We start from the raw sequence: 20,761 nt of genomic DNA, 5'->3' as shown, positions 1-20,761 counted from the left end.
TTCTGTAAAAGAAACAATAGGAAAAAAGGATATAGGCTTTTTAAAATTTTTTCTGAAAGAATCATCAAAAAATTGACAATAATAGTTTCCTTTCTGGGCAGATGAAAAGAAGGAATGGGAATAAGGGAGAGAGAGAATATGTCTTCATATACTTTTTGATACTTCCACAATGTACTTCTTTTCAAAAAAAATGAATAATTCTAAAAAGAAAAAATATAAGAAAAATTCTAAAACCTGCCAAAGAGCTGTGTAGTTGACACAAGATCTCAGTGTATTCATTTAACATACGGTGTGAGGAAAGACTTACACTGAGTGAAATTTGCTTGACCATGCTCCAGAAGGGTGTAGAGCTGCAAAACAAGTTGTGGGCAGCCTTCCAGGTAGGTCTCAAATAGCCTGAGCATGCTCAAGTCAGTCATTCTATCTATAACTTCTTTATGCTGATCAATTTGTTCTTCCATGAAGTTATCAGTTTTGCTGCTGTATTTGAAAGCCACATGATAACCTTTTTTCAAGGCAAACCAATACCTGTAAAAACAAACATTTATCTCCAGTAATATATTCTTTATAAGTGTATGTTAATATACATAATAATTTTGGAAAAGGTAACATGTTTAACTATAGAATTTTCATACAAACTTTGTCTACTACAAAATTTCTTTCAATTCTGAATATTTCATAGTGGCTATATTGAGATTCAGACTCCATAAACTTTAACTGCATGTTTGATTTGTAGGTGTATGCTAGCACACATGTTAAGCATACATGATCTCAATTCATCTTCACAGTAATTATAGGAAATGAGTAGGTATTATTCCATTTCACAGATGAGAAAACTATGGCTGAGAATGTTAGAGTGATTCACTGAAAGTTATGCAGAGCGTAAGAGGCAGACATAGACTCCAAACGTAGATCTTAAGATTCCTAGTCTTAACCACTACTTTCTGAAAGACAAATTGCAATTTTCAATTCATGCAATTTATCTTAAATACAAGACAGATGCATGGTTTTATGATAATGTCAAGGTTGAAGATAAGACTGAACCTAGCAAACAATTACTCAATATCTGCAAAGTGCTAGCCTCTTTGACCACTACCACCCTAAAAAATATGTAATGTCTCAAAGACTTTTAAAACATTCTTGCTCAAGCTCCTCTTTTTAAAGAATTTTAAAATGAACATGATTTTTCACCATGCAAGTAAAACTAATAACAAAACATATCGAGACACTTATTTAGAAGAAATTTGGAGCTAGCAACAAGGCAACCAGGATTCTAGCCCAAAGCTTATCAAAACTCTTTATCTATTCCTCAGTTTCCTCATATATAAAATAAGGGCAGTGATATATACCTTCTTTCAACCTGCCTCTTCTGTCAATTTTTCCCATTTCAGTAAATGGTACCAACATTTACCATGCTGCTCAGACCAAAAACATGGAAATAATTTCTAACTCCTTTCTTTTTCTCACAACCTAAAAAAATTCCTCACCAGGTTCTCTTGGTTCTTGGTTCTAACTTCAAATATATCCAAATCTAAACACATCATCACTTCCACCGCTTCAATCCTAGTTTAAACAGCCAACATCTCCAGTCTATATTACTTCAATAGTTTCATAACTGGGCCTTCTGATTCTATTGCTCCCAATGCATTCTACTCCATAGATAGCATCTAGGTTGAACCTGTTAAACATAGTTCTGATGTCACTCTGCTCAAAATGCTCCAATGATTTCCATCAAACTTAGAAAAAAAACAAAGTCTTACCACTTTTTACATAGCCCTTCATAATCTGCCTCACATGCATTACTCCCGCTACCTTTCCATCATATTTTTCTCACACTTTTGGTATTCTCTTCTTGCTATTTTTTCCAATGTAAAGGCTTTATCTTTGCTACCCGCCTCTGCCTGGAACTCTTCTGGGCAAGATGTGGCAGACGCTGCTCCAGGAAGCTCTACACACGTGTGGCACCATCTTCTGTGAACACCCATGGGAGGTCATGCCCGATCTCTACTTCTACAGAGATCTTGAGGAAACTGGAAAAAAGAAGCAGGCTACTGCTGAAAAGGATGTGACCAAAGAGAAATTTTAGGGTGAATGGACTGCTCCAGCTCCTGAGTTCACTGCCACTCAACCTGAAGTCGCAAAATGGTCTCAAAAAACTCAGGTGCCCTCAGTACCTATTTAGCAATTCCCTATGGAAGACTGGAGTTCTCAGCCTGCCACTGAAGGCTGGTGTGCAGCTCCCACTGGTCTGGCCACTGAATGGGAGGAACAATCACTGAGTGGTCTTAAGCTGCTCTCCCACAAACTCTTACAACAGAAATAAGGCTGACCAAAAAAAAAAAAAAGTTCCTTAAAAACCAAAAATGTTTAAAAAACAGAAAATTTACTAATTTACTCCTTAACTTCATTCAGGTCTCTACTCAAATGCTACTTCCTCATAGAAGTCTTTCCAGGTCACACCATCTAAAGTAGTAGTACTCCCCATCATACTCTCTTTATCCTGTGGTGGTGTTTTTTTATCGCCATTTGACATATTATTTTTATTTTTACCTCCTCACAAAAATGAAATCTACATGAGCAGGGACTTTATTTATTGCTATATCCTAATCAACTAGAACAGCTGGTGCATAGTAGGTTCTCAGAAAATATTTATTCAATGAATGAATAACTGAAAGCTCATGACATTTTTCCCATAAAGATAAAGAGACAGTAGATAGGAAAGAACTTTGAAAAGCTGGAAGTAACACACAAATATAAGATATTGCTATTGTAAACAAGATGTATGCATAAATGGATATACAAAGATTCATTATGTGGCCAACAGCAGTATATTTTTACCATTACAGTTTTAAATACCACGGTCTATTATATTCAGTGTGGGCTAGATGCCAGGTTTACAAAAATGACAAAGGCGTGATCTCCCTCTTCAATGACCTTACAGCCTAAGTAAGTAATCACTATATCAGTAATCACATAAAATGTAAATGGATTAAACGCTCCAATTAAAAGAGAATGTTGGAGCACCTGGGTGGCTCAGTCGGTTAAGCATCCGACTTCAGCTCAGGTCGTGATATCGCGGTCCATGAGTTCGAGCCCCGCGTCGGGCTCCGTGCTGACAGCTCAGAACCTGGAGCCTTCTTCTGATTCTGTGTCTCCCTCTCTCTCTGACCCTCCCCCAATTCATGCTGTCTCTCTCTGTCTCAAAACTAAATAAACGTTAAAAAAAATTATAAGAGAATGTCAAGGCACTTGGGTGGCTCAGTAGGTTAAGTGTCCTACTCTTGATCTCAGCTCAGGTCATAATCTCACAGTTCGTGGGTTTGAGCCCCGTTGATGGCACAGAGCCTGCTTGAGATTGTGTCTTTCTCTCTCTCTCTACCCCTCACTACTCACTCTCTCCCTCCCTCTCTCAAATTTAATAAACTTTAAAAATTTTAATTAATAAGTAAAAGATATTGTCAAACTGGATAAAAAATAAAGATTCACCTTAGGTGATTTGGAATAGACACTTTTTTTTTATATGAAATTTATTGTCAAATTAGTTTCCATACAACACCCAGTGCTCATCCCAAAAGATGCCCTCTTCAAGGCCCATCACCTACCCTCCCCTCCCTCCCACCCCCCATCAGCCCTCAGTTTGTTCTCAGTTTTTAAGAGTCTCTTATGCTTTGGCTCTCTCTCCCACTCTAACCTCTTTTTTTTTCCTTCCCCTCCCCCATGGGTTTCTGTTAAGTTTCTCAGGATCCACATAAGAGTGAAAACATATGGTATCTGTCTTTCTCTGTATGGCTTATTTCACTTAGCATCACATTCTCCAGTTCCATCCACGTTGCTACAAAGGGCCATATTTCATTCTTTCTCATTGCCACGTAGTACTCCATTGTGTATATAAACCACAATTTCTTTATCCATTCATCAGTTGATGGACATTTAGGCTCTTTCCATAATTTGGCTATTGTTGAGAGTGCTGCTATAAACATTGGGGCACAAGTGCCCCTATGCATCAGTACTCCTGTATCTCTTGGATAAATTCCTAGCAGTGCTACTGCTGGGTCATAGGGTAGGTCTATTTTTAATTTTTTGAGGAACCTCCACACTGTTTTCCAGAGTGGCTGCACCAGTTTGCACTCCCAACAGTGCAAGAGGGTTCCCGTTTCTCCACATCCTCTCCAGCATCTTTAGTCTCCTGATTTGTTCATTTTGGCCACTCTGACTGGCATGAAGTGATATCTGAGTGTGGTTTTGATTTGTATTTCCCTGATGAGGAGCGATGTTGAGCATCTTTTCATGTGCCTTTGGCCATCTGGATGTCTTCTTTAGAGAAGTGCCTATTTGTGTCTTCTGCCAATTATTTCACTGGATTATTTGTTTTTCGGGTGTGGAGTTTGGTGAGTTCTTTATAGATTTTGGATAGCCCTTTGTCTGATATGTTATTTGCAAATACATTTTCCCATTCTGTAGGTTGCCTTTTAGTTTTGTTGGTTGTTTCCTCTGCAGTGCAGAAGCTTTTTATCTTCATGAGGTCCCAATAGTTCATTTTTGCTTTTAATTCCCTTGCCTTTGGGGATGTGTCAAGTAAGAAATTGCTGTGGCTGAGGTCAGAGAGGTCTTTTCCTGCTTTCTCCTCTAGTGTTTTAATGGTTTCCTGTCTCACATTCAAGTCCTTTATCCATTTTGAGTTAATTTTTGTGAATGGTGTAAGAAAGTGGTCTAGTTTCATTCTTCTGCATGTTGCTGTCCAGTTCTCCCAGCACCATTTGTTAAAGAGACTGTCTTTTTTCCATTGGATATTCTTTCCTGCTTTGTCAAAGATTAGTTGGCCATACGTTTGTGGGTCTAGTCCTGGGGTTTCTATTCTATTCCATTGATCTATGTAGACACTCTTTTTTAATAAATTTTTTTAGTGTTTATTTTAGAGAGAGAGAGAGAGAGAGAGAGAGAGAGAGAGAGACATAGCACAAGCGGGGGAGGGGCAGAGAGAGGGTGACACAGAATCTGAAGCAGGCTCCAGGCTCTGAGCTGTCAGCACAGAGCCCGACACGGGGCTCAAACTCACAAGCCATGAGATCATGACCTGAGCCGAAGTCAGACGCTTAACTGACTGAGCCACACAGCCACCCCACAATAGACACTCTTTAAACATAAATATACAGATAGTTTGAAAGAAAATTAGAAAAAAGTAGTTGGTAGGGTTATATTAATATCTCAGACAAAAGAGACCTCAGATCAAGGATTATTACCAGGGAAAAAGAGGGTCATGTCAAAACGATGTAAGAATAAATTCTTCATGAAGACATCTGTGTGTACCTAATATTGGAGCTTTAAATACCTGAAGCAAAAATTATCAAAAATAAAGGGAGAAAAAGACAAATTCATAATCTTAGTTGAGGATTTTAACATGCATCTCTCAGTAACTGAAAGAAAAAGGCCAAAAGAAAAAATCAATAAGCATACTGAAGATTTTAATAACACTATCAGCCTAAACGCCCTAATTTACATGCATAGAACACTGCACCCAACAATAGCAAATTATAAATTCGTTTCAAATGCACATGGACTATTCACCAAGTTAGACTATATGCTGAGCCTTAGAAGAAGTCTCAATAAATTTGAGAAGGCTGAATCATACAAAGTATGATTAAATGAGAGATCATCAACAATAAAATATCTAGGAAAATCCCCAAATATTTAGAGTTTGAGGTAAAAGATCCAGATCCTAAAGTTTCATAAATATTGCAACCTAGGAAATTTGAACATTACTAAAGGACATGTCTCTAAAGAGTTTCAGATAGAAAATAAATAAGAAAGAGGGTTCAACTATTTAATGACCATTTGAGAAACTCTATAAAGAAGGGTGTAGGGATCCGTGGGAAGGAAGAGACTCATCACCCACTGTATTCTGTTTTATACAATTTGAACTTTTTTTTACAATGTATTCAAAAGGAGCAAAAATAAATTCCATATTTTAAATAATTCAAATGTCTTTCATGTATCTATCAAAGGGAAAGTCTCCTTTGACAAAGAAAAAGATTTTATCACAAATCATACATAAAATGGAAATGCGAAAGGGTCATCTAATTTATATTCTGAAAAGTGAAACATTTTTTTCCACAGACCCCTGAGCAGTAACAGCATACTTACTAACAACAGGCACTTATATCTAATAAATAATTCATGTTGATATTCCTTGTCTTTCATCTACCAACACAAACTCAATTTAGCTATCCTATAAGGAAATGAATCCATAATTCAGTATGTCTCAATTTTTTCTCTATTTAGTCTGGACAAACCCTGGGATAATTTGCCCATTTTTACTGTTTTAATTTTTGCTTATTTCTATTTGTCTCAGTATTCTACCACTTCTTACACTAACTAAAACGCAAAGAAAAAGAAAGACAAAAAGAAGGAAGAGTTTTTGTTTATCTAGCTGGCAGGCATTTTTCACTAAGAGCCAATCTAATTCAACTTTTTCTTTTCTTCTTTTGTTTAATTCTTTGAGCAGGCAAAATACATAATTCAAAAATCAAAAAATACAAAAAGTTATTCACTGAAAAAACTTCTTCCCACTCCTATGGCCCAACTACCCAGTTTTTACCCTCCCCTATGACCACAAGAATTCACTGTTACTGGTTTCAGGCATACCTTTCTAGAGTTTGTTAATGTATATGCAAGCAAAAACAAGCATATAAGCCTTTCACCACCTTCTTTTACACAGATTGTATCATATCATACTTACTGCCTGCACCTTGTCTTTTCACTTAAAAATATATCTTAGAGGCACCTGGGTGGCTCAGTAGGTTGAGCATCCAACTTTGGCTCAGGTCATGAACGCATAGGTCATGGGTTTGAGCCTCGCGTCGGGCTCTGTGATAATGGCTTAAAGCCTGGAGCCTGCTTCAGATTCTGTGTCTCCCTCTCTTTCTGCCCCTCCCCTGCTCACACTCTGTCTCTCTCTGTCTCTCTCTGTCTCTCTGTCTCTCTCTCTCTCTCTCTTACTCTCTCTCTCAAAAATAAATAAACATCAAAAAATTAAAATATATATATACATATATACATATACACATACACACATGTATATCTTAGATAGTCTTCAACAAATGGTGCTGGGAAAACTGGACAGCAACATGCAAAAGAATGAAACTGGACCACTTTGATACACCACACACAAAAATAAATTCAAAATGGATGAAAGACCTAAATGTGAGACCAGAAACCATCAAAATTCTAGGTGGTAACTAACCTCTTTCACATCAGCCATAGCAACTTCTTTCTAGATATGTCTCCATAGGCAAGGGAAACAAAAGCAAAAATAAACTATTGAGACCTCATTTAAAAAAAAAAAACCTTCTGCACAGTAAAGAAACCAATCAACAAAACTAAATGGCAACCTACAGAATGGGAGAAGATATTTGCAAATGACATATCTGATAAAGGATTAGTAACCAAAACATATAAAGAACTTATCAAACTCAACATGCCAAAAAACAAATAATCCAGTTAAAAAATGGGCAGAAGACATGAAAAAACATTTTTTCCAAAGAAAATGTACAGATGGCTAACAGACACATGAAAAGATGCTCCACATCACTCATCATCAGGAAAATACAAATCAAAACCACAATGAGATACCACCTCACACCTGTCAGAATGGCTCACATTAACAACTCAGGCAACAACAGATGTTGGTGAGGATGCAGAGAAGAGGATCTCTTTTGCACTGCTGGTAGGAAGGCAAACTGGTGCGGCCACTCTGGAAAACAGTATGGAGGTTCCTCAAAAAGTTAAAAATGGAACTACCCTATGATCCATTAGTTGCACTACTAGGTATTTACCCAAATGATACAAAATACTGATTTGAAGGGATACATGCACCCCAATGTTTATAGCAGCATTATTAACAACAGCCAAATAATGGAAAGAGCCCAAAGGTCCACTGACTGATGAATGGATAAAAAAAAATGTGGTGTGTGTCTGGGGTGCGACACACACAGACACACACACACACAATGGGATATTACAAAGCCACAAAAAGAATGAAAACTTGCCATTTTCAATGACATGGATGGAGAGTATTACGCTTACCTAGAGAGTATTATGCTAAGTGAAATGAGTTAGAGAAAGACAAATATCATATGATTTCACTCATGTAGAATTTAAAAAACAAAACAAATAAACATATGAGGGGAAAAAAAGAGAGGCAAACCAAGAAACAAACTATTAACTATAGGGAACAAACTGATGGTTACTGGAGGCAAGGTGGGAGGGGGGACATGGGTTAAATAGGTGATGGGTATTAAGGAGGGCACTTGTAATGAGCACCAAGTGATGTAGGTAAGTGATTAGTCACTAAATTCTACACCTGAAACTAGTATTACACTGTATGTTAACTAGATGGAATTTAAATAAAAACTCAGAAAAAATACATCTTGGAGATCTTTTCATTTCAGTACATAAAGTACTTAACATTCTTTGTAATAGCTATGAAGTACCCCATTGCCTTGGATATACCATAAACTCTCCCAACAGACATTTATTGAAACTGTTTCTATTATTCGCCTTTTACAAAAAAAAAAAAAAAAGCTATGACTGAAAATTGTGTTCATATGTGTCATTTTACATGTATGCAAGTATGATAAATTCCCAGAAGAGGAACGTCTGGCCAAAAGGTATATATATACATTTGAAATATAATCAAATTGCCTTCACAGGGATTGTACCAATCCATCCTCCCATCAATGAAATATAAGAGTACCTGTTTTCCCATGCCTTTCCAAGAGAGTATATTATCACTTGGATTTTTGCCAATCTGGTAAGTGACAAACATCTCAGTGAACTTTTAGTTGGCATTTTTTTAATTATGAACAAGGCACAGCATCTTTCACATAATTTAAGAGCCACCTGCATTTCCTTTTTTTATGAAGTATCTTATTCTTTTCCCATTTTTCTATTGGAAATTCCCATTTTATACAGGCAACATAATGGCAATAAATTCATATCTTTCAGTACTCACTCTAAATGTCAATGGACTAAATGCTCCAATCAAAAGACACAGGATAACAGAATGTATAAGAAAACAAGATCCATCTATATGCTGTTTATAAGAGACCCATTTTAAACCTAAACAAACCTGCAGATTGAATGTAAGGGGATGGAGAACCATCTATCATGCTAATGGTTGCCAAAAGAAAGCTGGAGTAGCAACACTTATATCAGACAACCTAGATTTTTAAATAAATATTGTAACAAGAGATGAAAAAGGGCATTATATCATAATTAAGGGGTCTATCAAGAGGATCTAACAACTGTAAACATTTATGCTCCAAACATGAAAGTTCCCAAATATATAAATCAATTAATCACAAACATATAGAAACGCATTAATAATACTATAATAGTAGGGAAATTCAACACCCTACTCACAGTAATGGACAGATCATCTAAACAGAAAATCAACAAGGAAACAATGGCTTTGAATGAATGGACTGGATGGATTTAACAGATATATACAGAACATTTCATGCTAAAGCAGCAGAATACACAGTCTTCTCCAGTGCACATGGAACATTCTCCAGAACAGATCATATACTAGGACACAAATCAGCCCTCAAAAGTACAAAAAGATCAAGATCATACTGTGCATATTTTCAGACCACAATGCTATGAAACTCAAAATCAACCACAAGAAAAAATCTGGAAAGATAACAAATACTTGGAGACTAAAGAACATCCTACTAAAGAATGAATGGGCTAAGACGTTAAAGAGGAAATTAAAAGTACATGGAAGCCAATGAATATGATAACACCACAGCCCAAAACCTCTGGGACACAGCAAAGGCAGTCATAAGAGGGAAGTGTATAGCAATCCAGGCCCTCCTAAAGAAGGAAGAATGATCTCACACACACAACCTAACCTTACACCTTAAAGAGCTGGAAAAAGAACAGCAAATAAACCCCAAAACCAACAGAAGACAGGAAATACTAAAGATTAGAGCAGAAATTGATGCTAGTGAAACCAAAAAAGCAGTAGAACAGATTAATGAAACCAGGAGCTGGTTCTTTGAAAGAACTAACAAAATTGATAAACCCTAGCCGGTTTGATCAAAAAAAAAAGGGGAAATGACCCGAATAAATAAAATAAAAAATGAAAGAGGAGAGATCACAATCAACACTGCAGAAACACAATAAGAGAATATTAAGAGTAATTATATGCCAATAAATTTAGCAATCTGGAGGAAATGGACAAATTCCTAGAAACATATATATTACCAAAACTGAAACAGGAAGAAATAGAGAATTTGAACAGACCAATAACCAGTAAAGAAACTGAATTAGTAATCAAAATCTCCCAAAAAGCAAGAGTCCAGGGCTGGATGGCTTTCCATGGGAATTCTACCAAACATTTAAACAAGACTTAACTCCTATTCTTTTGAAGCTCTTCCAAAAAATAATGGAAGGAATATAATAATGGAAGGATAATAATGGAAGGAAAACTTCCAAACTCATTCTACGAGGCCAGAATTAACTTAGTCCCAAAACCAGACCCCCACTGAAAAGGAGAACTACAGACCAATTTCCCTGATGAACATGGATGCAAAAATTCCCAACAAGATACTAGCCAACCAGATCCTACAATGTATTAAAAGAATTATTCACCATGATCAAGTGGGATTTACAGCTGGGATGCAGGGCTGATTCAATACCCACAAAACAATCAATATGATACATCACATCAATAAAATAAAGGACATGTACCACATGATCCTCTCAATAGATGCAGACAAAGCACTTGACAAAATACAGCATCCTTTCCTAATAAAAACCCTCAAGAAAGTAGGGATAAAATTATCATACCTCAAGATCATGGAAGTCATATATGAAAAACCCACTGCTAATATCATCTTCAATGGGGAAAAACGGAGAGCCTTCCCCTTAAGGTCAGGAACATAACAGGAATGTCAACTCTCGCCACTTATTCAACATAGTATTGGAAGTCCTAGCCTCAGCAATCAGACAACACAAAGGAATAAAAGTCATCAAAAATGACAAGGAGGAAGTCAAACTTTCACTCTTTGCAGACAACATGAAACTCTATGTGGAAAACCCAAAAGATTCCACCAAAAAACTGTTAGAACTGATGCATGAATTCAGCAAACTTGCAGGATATAAAATCAATGTACAGAAATTGATTGCATTTCTATACACCAATAATGAAGCAGCAGAAAGGGAAATCAAGGAATTGATCCCATTTACAATTGCACCAAAAACCATAAAATACCAAGGAATAAACCTAACCAAAAAGGTGAAAAACCTATAAATTGAAAACTATAGAAAGCTTATGAAAGAAACTGAAGAGGACACAAAAAAATGGAAAAAGATTCCATGCTCCTGGATAGGAAGAACAAACGTCATTAAAATGTCAAAACTACCCAAAGCAATCTACATATTCAATGCAATCCCTATCAAAATAACACCAGCATTCTTCACATTCTTCACAGAGCTAGAACAATCCTGAAATTTGTATGGAAACACAAAAGACCTTGAATAGCCAAAGCAATCCTGAAAAAGAAAATCAAAGCTGGAGGCATCATAATTCCATACATCAAGCTTATCACAAAGCTGTAATCATCAAGATAGTATGGTACTGGCACAAAAACAGACACTCAGATCAATGGAACAGAACAGAGAACCCAGAAATGGACCCACAAACGTATGGCCAACTAATCTTTGACAAAGCAGGAAAGAATATCCAATGGAATAAAGACAGTCTCTTCAGCAAGTGGTGCTGGGAAAACTGGACAGCGACATGCAGAAAAATGAACCTGGACCACTTTCTTACACATAAAATAAAACAAAAAAATAAACATACACAAAAATAAACTCAAATGGATGAAAGACCTAAATGTAAGACAGGAAGCCATCAAAATCCTCAAGGAGAAAGCAGGCAAAAACCTCTTTGACCTCGGCCACAGCAACTTCTTACTCAACACGTCTCCAGAGGCAAGGGAAACAAAAGCAAAAATGAACTACTGGGACCTCATCAAAATAAAAAGCTTCTGCACAGTGAAGGAAACAAGCAGCAAAACTAAAAGGCAACTGACGGAATGGGAAAGGATACTGGCAAACAACATATCAGATAAAGGGTTAGCATCCAAAATCTATAAAGAACTTCTCAAACTCAACACTCAAAAAAAAAAAAAAAAAAAAAAAAAGATCCAGTGAAGAAATGGGCAAAAGACATGAATAGACACTTCTCCAAAGAAGACATCCAGATGGCCAACCAACACATGAAAAATACTCAACATCATTCATCATCAGGGAAATACAAATTAAAACTACAATGAGATACCACCTCACACCTGTCAGAATGGCTAACATTAACAACTCAGGTAACAACAGATGTTGGTGAGGATGTGGAAAATGAAGATCTCTTTTGCACTGCTGGTAGGAATGCAAACTGATCTAGCCACTCTAGAAAACAATATGGAAGTCCCTCAAAAAACTAAAAATAGAACTACCCTACAACCCAGCAATTGCACTACTAGGTATTTATCCAAGGGATACAGGCGTGCTGTTTCAAAGAGGCACATGCATCCCAATGTTTATAACAGTGCTATTGACAATAGCCAAAGTAAGGAAAGAGCCCAAATGTCCACTGACGAATGAATGGATAAAGAAGATGTGGCGCATATATATACACACACACACACACACACACACACACACACACATACACACACACACATATACATATAGTGGAGTATTACTCAGCAATCAAAAAGAATGAAATCTTGCCATTTGCAACTATGTGCAATTAGTCAGAGAAAGACAAATACCATATGACTTCGTTCACATGAGGACTTTAAGAGACAAAATAGATGAACGTAAGGAAAGGGAAGGAAAAATAATATAAAAACAGGAGGGGGACAAAACATAAGAGACTCTTAAATATAGAGAACAAACAGAGGGTTGCTGGAGGGGTTATGGGCTAAATGGGTAAGTGGCATCAAGGAATGTACTCCTGAAATCATTATTGCACTATATGCTAACTTGGATGTAATTTTTAAAAATGAAAAAAATGAATAAAAAAAAAAGAAAATTTCCATTTTCTTATTCTATTTCTATTATATTTTTCTTTTACTTTTCACTTCACAAGCTCTTTAAATATTAGAAGACTAGGACGCCTGGGTGGCTCAGTTGGTTGAGCGACTGACTTCGGCTCAGGTCATGATCTCACAGTGTGTGAGTTTGAGCCCTGCATTGGGCTCTGTGCTGACATCTCACAGCCTGGAGCCTGCTTCAGATTCTGTGTCTCCCTCTCTCTGCCTCTTTCCCACTCATGTTGTGTCTCTGTCTCTCAAAAATGAATAAACGTTAAAAAAAATTTTTTAAATATTAGAAGACTAGCCCTTTGTCTGTTATAAGCTGCAAATATTTTTCTTCCCTGTTAATGTTGCCTTTTCTTTTTGCTTTGCTTTTGTTTTTGCTGACTTGGGGAATTTTTGTTTTTGCTTATTGACATGCATTTTTATAGGTCAAACCTATAATTTTATGGCTTATGGGTGAGTTATGGTTAGAAAGTTCTGACTCCAAGGCTATAAAGAAATTCTCCCATGTTTTCTTATAGTACTTTTTTTTTTTGCTTTTTTACATTAACTATTTATTCAATTGGAATCTATCCTGGTGTTTGATAACTTACCCAGAATATAATCCATAACATGCAATCTTAAATTATCCCTACTCTAAAGTTAATCAAAACTTTACTGTTCTAATGCCGCATATACTTGCTATTGTTTCCTCTTCTAGTCTGGTATATTTCTACAATCTGTGGTCTTTACATGGCATACAGACAAAAACACCTCTTTTCTTATCCTTGTGGTTTGGATTTGGAGGGGTAGGGAGTAGTGCTACCCTGGAAACAAAAGTCTTCCAATTTATCCTTTCATATGTTCTTCTGTCTAGCAGGAATTAGAACACATATTTTCTCACATAAAAGACTGGGAGGCTGAAGACATAAACTGCAACATTTTAAAATTCTCCCAATACCCACCTGTATGTTTCTATCAAGCTACTTCTAAAGAGTTCACCTTTATCACTGAACAAGCTAAACCCTTTTCAAGACCATGTGCCATCCTAGGTTATGAGCTAAGCCTGACTTTTATATGAAGGTCCAGTCTAATTATAATTCACATATGCTTTTTTCCCCCAAATGGCTACCCAGTTCTCCCAACACACCTAACGACAAAGCAAGAAATCATTAAGAATGTAGAATTTCTATGTGATACTATCAACTACATTTACTAAATTTCATTTATAGAATACTACAACTAACAACAGAACACATATGTTTCAAGTACACATGAAATCATAACGATGGACCATATGTAGGACAGTAAAACAAACCAAAATAAATTTCAAAAGATTGAAATGTCAAAAGTATGTTAGCTAATAATGGAATTAATTAGAAATCAATATTAAAATATCTACAGAACACCTGAATACCTGAAAAATTATTTAAATACAGCCTAACATTTGGGTAAAAGATGAAGTCACATGGAAAGCAAACAGTTTTTGAACTGATTGATAATAAAAGCACAAACTATCAAAATGTCTGGAAAACAGCTAATTCAAAGGTTTGGAAAATCTTTATAGCTTAAATACTTTTATTAGAAAAAAGAAAGGGTTAATAGTAATGATATAGGTTTTCACAGAAATGAACTACAAAAAGAGGGGGAAAAAAGCCCTAAACACATAGAAAGAAGACAACAATAAAGATAAAAGCAAAAATCAATAAAATAAGTAAGAGACAAACATAGAAAAAACAAAGTCAAAATCTGGTTCTTTAAAAAGACATTAGACACTGATAAATTTCAAACAAGACTGCTGTGGGGTGGGGAGAGGTAAAGAACACAAAATGCCAATATCAGGAATAGAAAAGGTGACAGCACTAAAGAGCCTATAGAGAGCAAAACTACAATAAGGGAATATTAGGAGCAAGTTTACACCAATAAACTGAACAACTCTGATGAAATAGAAAAATTTCCTGAAAAACACAACTTACTAACACTGACAAACGATCAAACAGAAAATCTGAATAAATCTAATTGTTCTAAAAAATCTACACACATTAACTCCATCCAATACATTTTTTCTAACATTTATGGAAGAAATAGCACCAGTCTTATACTAACTCCTTCAGAAAATAAACAAAGAAGGAACACTTTCCAACTTGGGTTATGAGGCTAGCATAAAACTATCTACAACCTGCCAGTGAGGGGTGCCTGGTTGGCTCAGTTAAACATCTCCTGAGTTTGGCTTAGGTCAGGAGATCCAGCCCTGAGTCCAGCTCTGCACTGACAGTGTGGAACCTGCTTAGAATTCTCTCTCTCCCCCTCTCTCTGCCCCTCCCATCCTCCTTCCCTCCCTCCCTCTCTCTAAGTAAATAAACATTTTTTTAACTAAATAACAAAAAATAAAACCCGCCAATGACATTAAAGGAAAATTGTAGGGCGCCTGGGGGGCTCAGTCACTTAAGTATCTGACTCTTGATTTTTGGCTCAGGTCATGATCTCACAGTTGTAAGATCAAGTCCTGAATCAGATTCTCTCTCACCCTCCTCCCTCTGCCCCACTTGCACACATGTGCACACTCTCCCTCCCGCACCCCCCACCAAAAAAGGAAAAGAAAATTGTAAAACAATTTGTTGTAAAACAAATATCCCTTATGAGCATGGACACAAAAATGCTTGATGAAATATTTGCAAATGAAATTCAGCAATGTATTAAAAAAATCAAGATCGATTAGGGTCTGTCCCAGGAATGCAAAGTTGGTTTAATAGCCTTAAATCAATCAATGAAAAATGAATTAATGAAAAACCATATGATCTCAACAGGTACAAAAAAATATTTGACAAAATTAAACATCAATCCACAAAAATAAATCTCTCAAGATTATTAAAAGAGAATGAAATCTCTTTAATCTGATAAAGGGCAGCTATGAACACCTTGCAACTAACACCAAACTTAACGGCCAAAGATTCAACACTTTATCCCTGAGATCAGAAACAAACCAAGAATGTCACTGTCATCACTTCTATTCAATATTTTACTGGAAGACCTAGATAGAGAATGATGCAATACAAAAGATAAATAAAAGGAATAAGCATTTTTAAAAAGGAAATCAAACTATTCTTATTTGTAAATGACATGATGATTAACACAGAAAATACCAAGAAACCAAACAAACAAAAAATTGACTACGTGAGTTCAGCAAGTTCTTGGGAGATTAAGTTAAAAAAAAGATCAGTTGTATTTCTACTCAGTGGAAACAAATAATTGAAAAATGACATTTTAAAGACAATGCCAATTATAATAGCTGGAAAACTGATTCAAATTTATGTAGAAATACAAAGGCCCTAAAATAGACAAAACAATTTTGAAAAAAAACATAATGAATATATGACTTCAAGACCCAACTATATGTTGTCTAGAAGAAACCCAGTTTTGACATAAAGACACATACAAATTGAAAGTAAAGATATGTCAAGAGAATGAGAAGACATGCTAAAGATTGGGAGAAAATAATTGTAAAAGACATATGATAAACAACTGTTATTCAAAATATATAAAGAACTCTTAAAGCTCAACAATAAAAAAATGACCTGATTAAAAAAATGGGCAAAAACCTGAATAGATACCTCACCTGAGAAGATACATAGATAGCAAGCAAGCATATGAAAACATGCTCCATATCATATGTTATTAGGTAAATGCAAGTTAAAATGAGGTACCACCACCCACCTATTAGAACGGCCAAAATCCAGAATACTGACATCAAGTACTGGCAAGAATGTGGAGCAATACAAACTTTCAATCACTGCTGGTGGGAACAGAAAATGGTACAGCCACTTTGGGAAATAGTCTGGCATTTTCTTACCAAATTAAACATACTTAGAGCACCTGGGTGGCTCAGTCAGTTGAGCGTCTGACTCTTGATCTCAGCTAAGGTCATGATCTCACAGTTTTTGAGTTTAAGCCCCATGTCAGGCTCTGCACTGATGACATGGAACCTGCATAGGATTTTGTCTCTTTCTCTCTCTGCCCCTCCCCCACTCATTTTTTTCTCTCTCTCAAAATAAATAAACTTTAAACACACACACACACATACTCTGTTTAAAAAAAAAAAAAAAAAACTTACTCTTACCATATGATCCAGCAATACATACCAGTTCCTTGGTATGTATCAAATTAGTGAAGATTTATGTCCACACAAAGCCTATACATGAATACTCACAGTAACTTTATTCATAATTCCCAAAACTTGGAAACTAAGATATACTTCCTTGGGTAAATGGATAAATAATCTGTGATACATTCAGACAAAGGAATATCATTTAGTGCTAAAAGAAATGAAGAGATACAAAAGAATGTTAAATGCCTATTGCTAAGGGAAGGAAGCCAATCTGAAAGGCTACATACTTCATGATTCTAACTGTATAATGTTCTGGGAAAGAACTGGAAGACAGTAAATAGATCAGTAGTTGCCAGGGGTTAGGGAGGCAGTAGGGATGACAGAGCCCAAAGGATTTTTAGGGCAGTGAAACTATTACATATGATACTATATGGTGGATACGTGTCATTATACATTTGTCAAAACCCACAGAATGTACAACACCAAGAATAAACTCCAGTGTAAACTATGGACTTTGGGTGATGATAATGTGTTAATAGAAGTTCATCAATTGTAACAAATGTAACATTCTGGTAAGGACTGTTGCTAGTATAGAAAGCTGTTGATGGGGGATTAGGGGATATATGAGAACTTTACTTTCTACTCAATTTTTCTTTGAACGTAAAACTGCTCTAAAAAAATAAAGTCTACTGTAAAGGAGTGAAAAGCATATGACATAAAGGAGTATTATAAAGCTACAGTAATCAAGACAATATGGTTTCTTTCGAAACGGCATGCTTCCCTATGTAAAAAATTCCTAAAAAAAATTCCTAAGGAGTCTACAAAAGAGTTACTGTAACTAGTAAATGTCTACCAAAAAAGCTATTAGAACTAATAAGTGACCCTATCAAAGTCATAGGATAGAAGATCATTATAAAAAACAAGAATGAAGGATAAAAATCATGATCCTCTCAAGAGATGCAGAAAAACATCCGACAAAGCACAACATCCATTCATGATAAAAACTCTAACAAATTGGGCTTGGAGAGAACATACCTCAACATAATAAAAACCATGTATGACAAACCCAAAGCCAATATCATACTCATTGGTGAAAACCTGTGAGCTTTCATCTAAGATTAGGAACAAGACAAGATGTCCACTCTCATTACTTTTATTCAACCTATTACTAGAAGTCCTAGCCACAGCAAAAAAGGAAATAAAAGGCACCCAGATTGGTAAGAAAAAAGTTAAACTGTCACTATTTGTAGATGACATGATACTATATATAAAAACCCTAAAGACTCCACCAAAAAACTATTCGAATTAATAAACGAATTCAGTAAAGTTGCAGGATACAAAATCAACATACAGAAATGTGTTGTGTTTCTACACACAAACAACTAACTGGCAGAAAGAAAGAAAAATCCCATTTACAAATGCATCAAAAAGAATAAAATACCTAGTGGGGGTGCCTGGGTGGCTCAGTCGGTTGAGCATCCGACTTCAGCTCAGGTCATGATCTCGCAGTTTGTGAGTTCAAGCCCCACGTTGGGCTCTGTGCTGACAGCTCAGAGCCTGGAGCCTGCTTTGGATTCTGTGTCTCCCTTTCTCTGCCCCTTCCCTGCTCATGCTCTGTCTCTCTCTGTCTCTCAAAAATGAATAAACATTAAAAAAATTAAAAAAGAATAAAATACCTAGGAATAAATTTAGCCAAGGAAGTGAATTTAACCTGTACACTAAAAACTGTAAGACACTGAAGAAAACACAACAAGTGAGAAAATATACCATGCTTGTGGATTGGAAAAACAAATATTGTTAAAATGTTCATATTACTCTAGTAATCTAAAGATCCAACACAAAATACCCTATCAAAATACCAACAGTACTTTTCACAAAACTAAAACGAATAATCCTAAAATTGTATGGAAACACAAAAGATCCTGAAAAACCAAAGCAATCTTAAGAAAGAACAAAGCTGGAGGTGTCATAATCCCAGATCTCAAACTATACTGCAAAACTATAGTAATCAAAATAGTATGGTATTGGGGCACCCGGGTGTCTCTGTCGGGTAAGCCTCTGAGTTCAGCTCAGGTCATGATCTCATAGTTCATGAGTTTAAGCCCCACGTCAGGCTCTCTGTTGTCAGCACAGAGCCCGTTTTCAGATCCTCTGCCCCCCTCTCTCTCTGCCTTTATCCCGCTCATGCTTTCTCTCTCAAAAATAAACATTTTTTAAAAATACAGCATGGTATTGGCACCAAAAAAAAAAAAGACACATAAACCGACGAATAGAATAATGTCCAGCAATAAACCCATGCTTGTATGTCGATTAATCCACAAAAACTAAGCAAGAATATACAATGGGAAAAAGACAGTCTCCTTAATAAATGGTGCTGTGAAAACTGTACAGCTACAAGCAAAAGAATGAAACCGGACCACTTTTTAACACAACAATAAACTCAAAATGGTTTAAAGACCCAAATGTAATACCTAAAACCATAAAACTTTTAAAAGAAAACACAAGCAGTAAACTCTTGACATCAGCCTTAGCCACATTTTTCTGGATCTGTCTCCACAGGCAAGGGAAACAAAAGCAAAAATAAACTACTGGGACTGCATCAAACTAAAAAGATTTTACAAAACAAAGGAAACCATCAACAAAAAAAAAAGGTAACCTATCATATTTGCAAATGATATATCTGACAAGGGGTTAATATTCAAAATATGTAAAGAACTCATACAACTCAACACCAAAAACCCACAATGATCTGATAAAAAAATCGGCAGACAACCTGAAGAGATATTTTTTTCCAAAAAAGACATACAGACACATGAAAACATGCTCGACATCACCAATTATCAGGGAAATCAAATCGAAACCCACAATGAGATATCACCTCACACCAATCAGAATGGCTAGTATCAAAAAGACATAAAATAAGTGTTGGCAAGGAGGTAGAGAAAAGCAAACCCTCATGCATTATTGGTGGGAATATACATTGGTACATCCACTATGGAAAACAACATAGTTTCCTCAAAAAATTAAAAATAGAAATCCTATACAATCCAATAATTTCACTTCCACATTTACCCCCCCACAAATAGTAATTCAAAAAGATATATGCACTCCTATGTGTACTTCAGCATAATTTACAATAACCAAGATACGGAAGCAACCAAAGTATCTATCAATAGATGAATGGATAAGGATGATGTAGTATATTCACAACAGAGTATTTTTTTAATGTTTATTTATTTTGAGAGAGAGTGCATGTGCACGTGTGCAGAAGTGGGGAAGGGGCAGAGAGGGAGAGAGAGAATACCAAGCAGGCTCCATGCTTTCAGTGCAGAGCCCAACACAGGGCTCGATCTCACGAACCGTGAGTCATGACCTAAGGCAAAATCAGGAGTCTGGCAGTTAACCGACTGAACCACCCAGGCACTCCCACAATGGAGTATTACTCAGCCATAAAAGAATGAGCTCTTGCTCATTCTGCAACAACATGGATGGACCTTGAAGGCATTATGCTGAGTGAAATAAGTCAGAGAAAGACAAATATCATATGATTTCACTTATCTGTGGAATCTAAAAA

General features: G+C 36.1%; 1 protein-coding gene across 2 annotated transcripts in view; it reads right to left on the bottom strand.

The window, feature by feature from the left end:
* XKR9 (XK related 9) overlaps positions 1 to 20,761 on the bottom strand; it is a 40,440-nt gene that overhangs the window by 8,226 nt on the left and 11,453 nt on the right. For both annotated transcript variants that reach the window (XM_042924421.1, XM_042924422.1), the window contains one exon: positions 308 to 528. In XM_042924421.1, the coding sequence (XP_042780355.1) occupies positions 308 to 528 (221 nt within the window). The remainder of the gene's footprint in view (positions 1 to 307; positions 529 to 20,761) is intronic.

Source organism: Panthera leo, chromosome F2 (genome assembly GCF_018350215.1).
Source record: "Panthera leo isolate Ple1 chromosome F2, P.leo_Ple1_pat1.1, whole genome shotgun sequence".
NCBI lineage: Eukaryota > Metazoa > Chordata > Mammalia > Carnivora > Felidae > Panthera > Panthera leo.
Note: the sequence above shows the minus strand (reverse complement) of the source record. Positions and strands in the feature narration are given on the sequence as shown.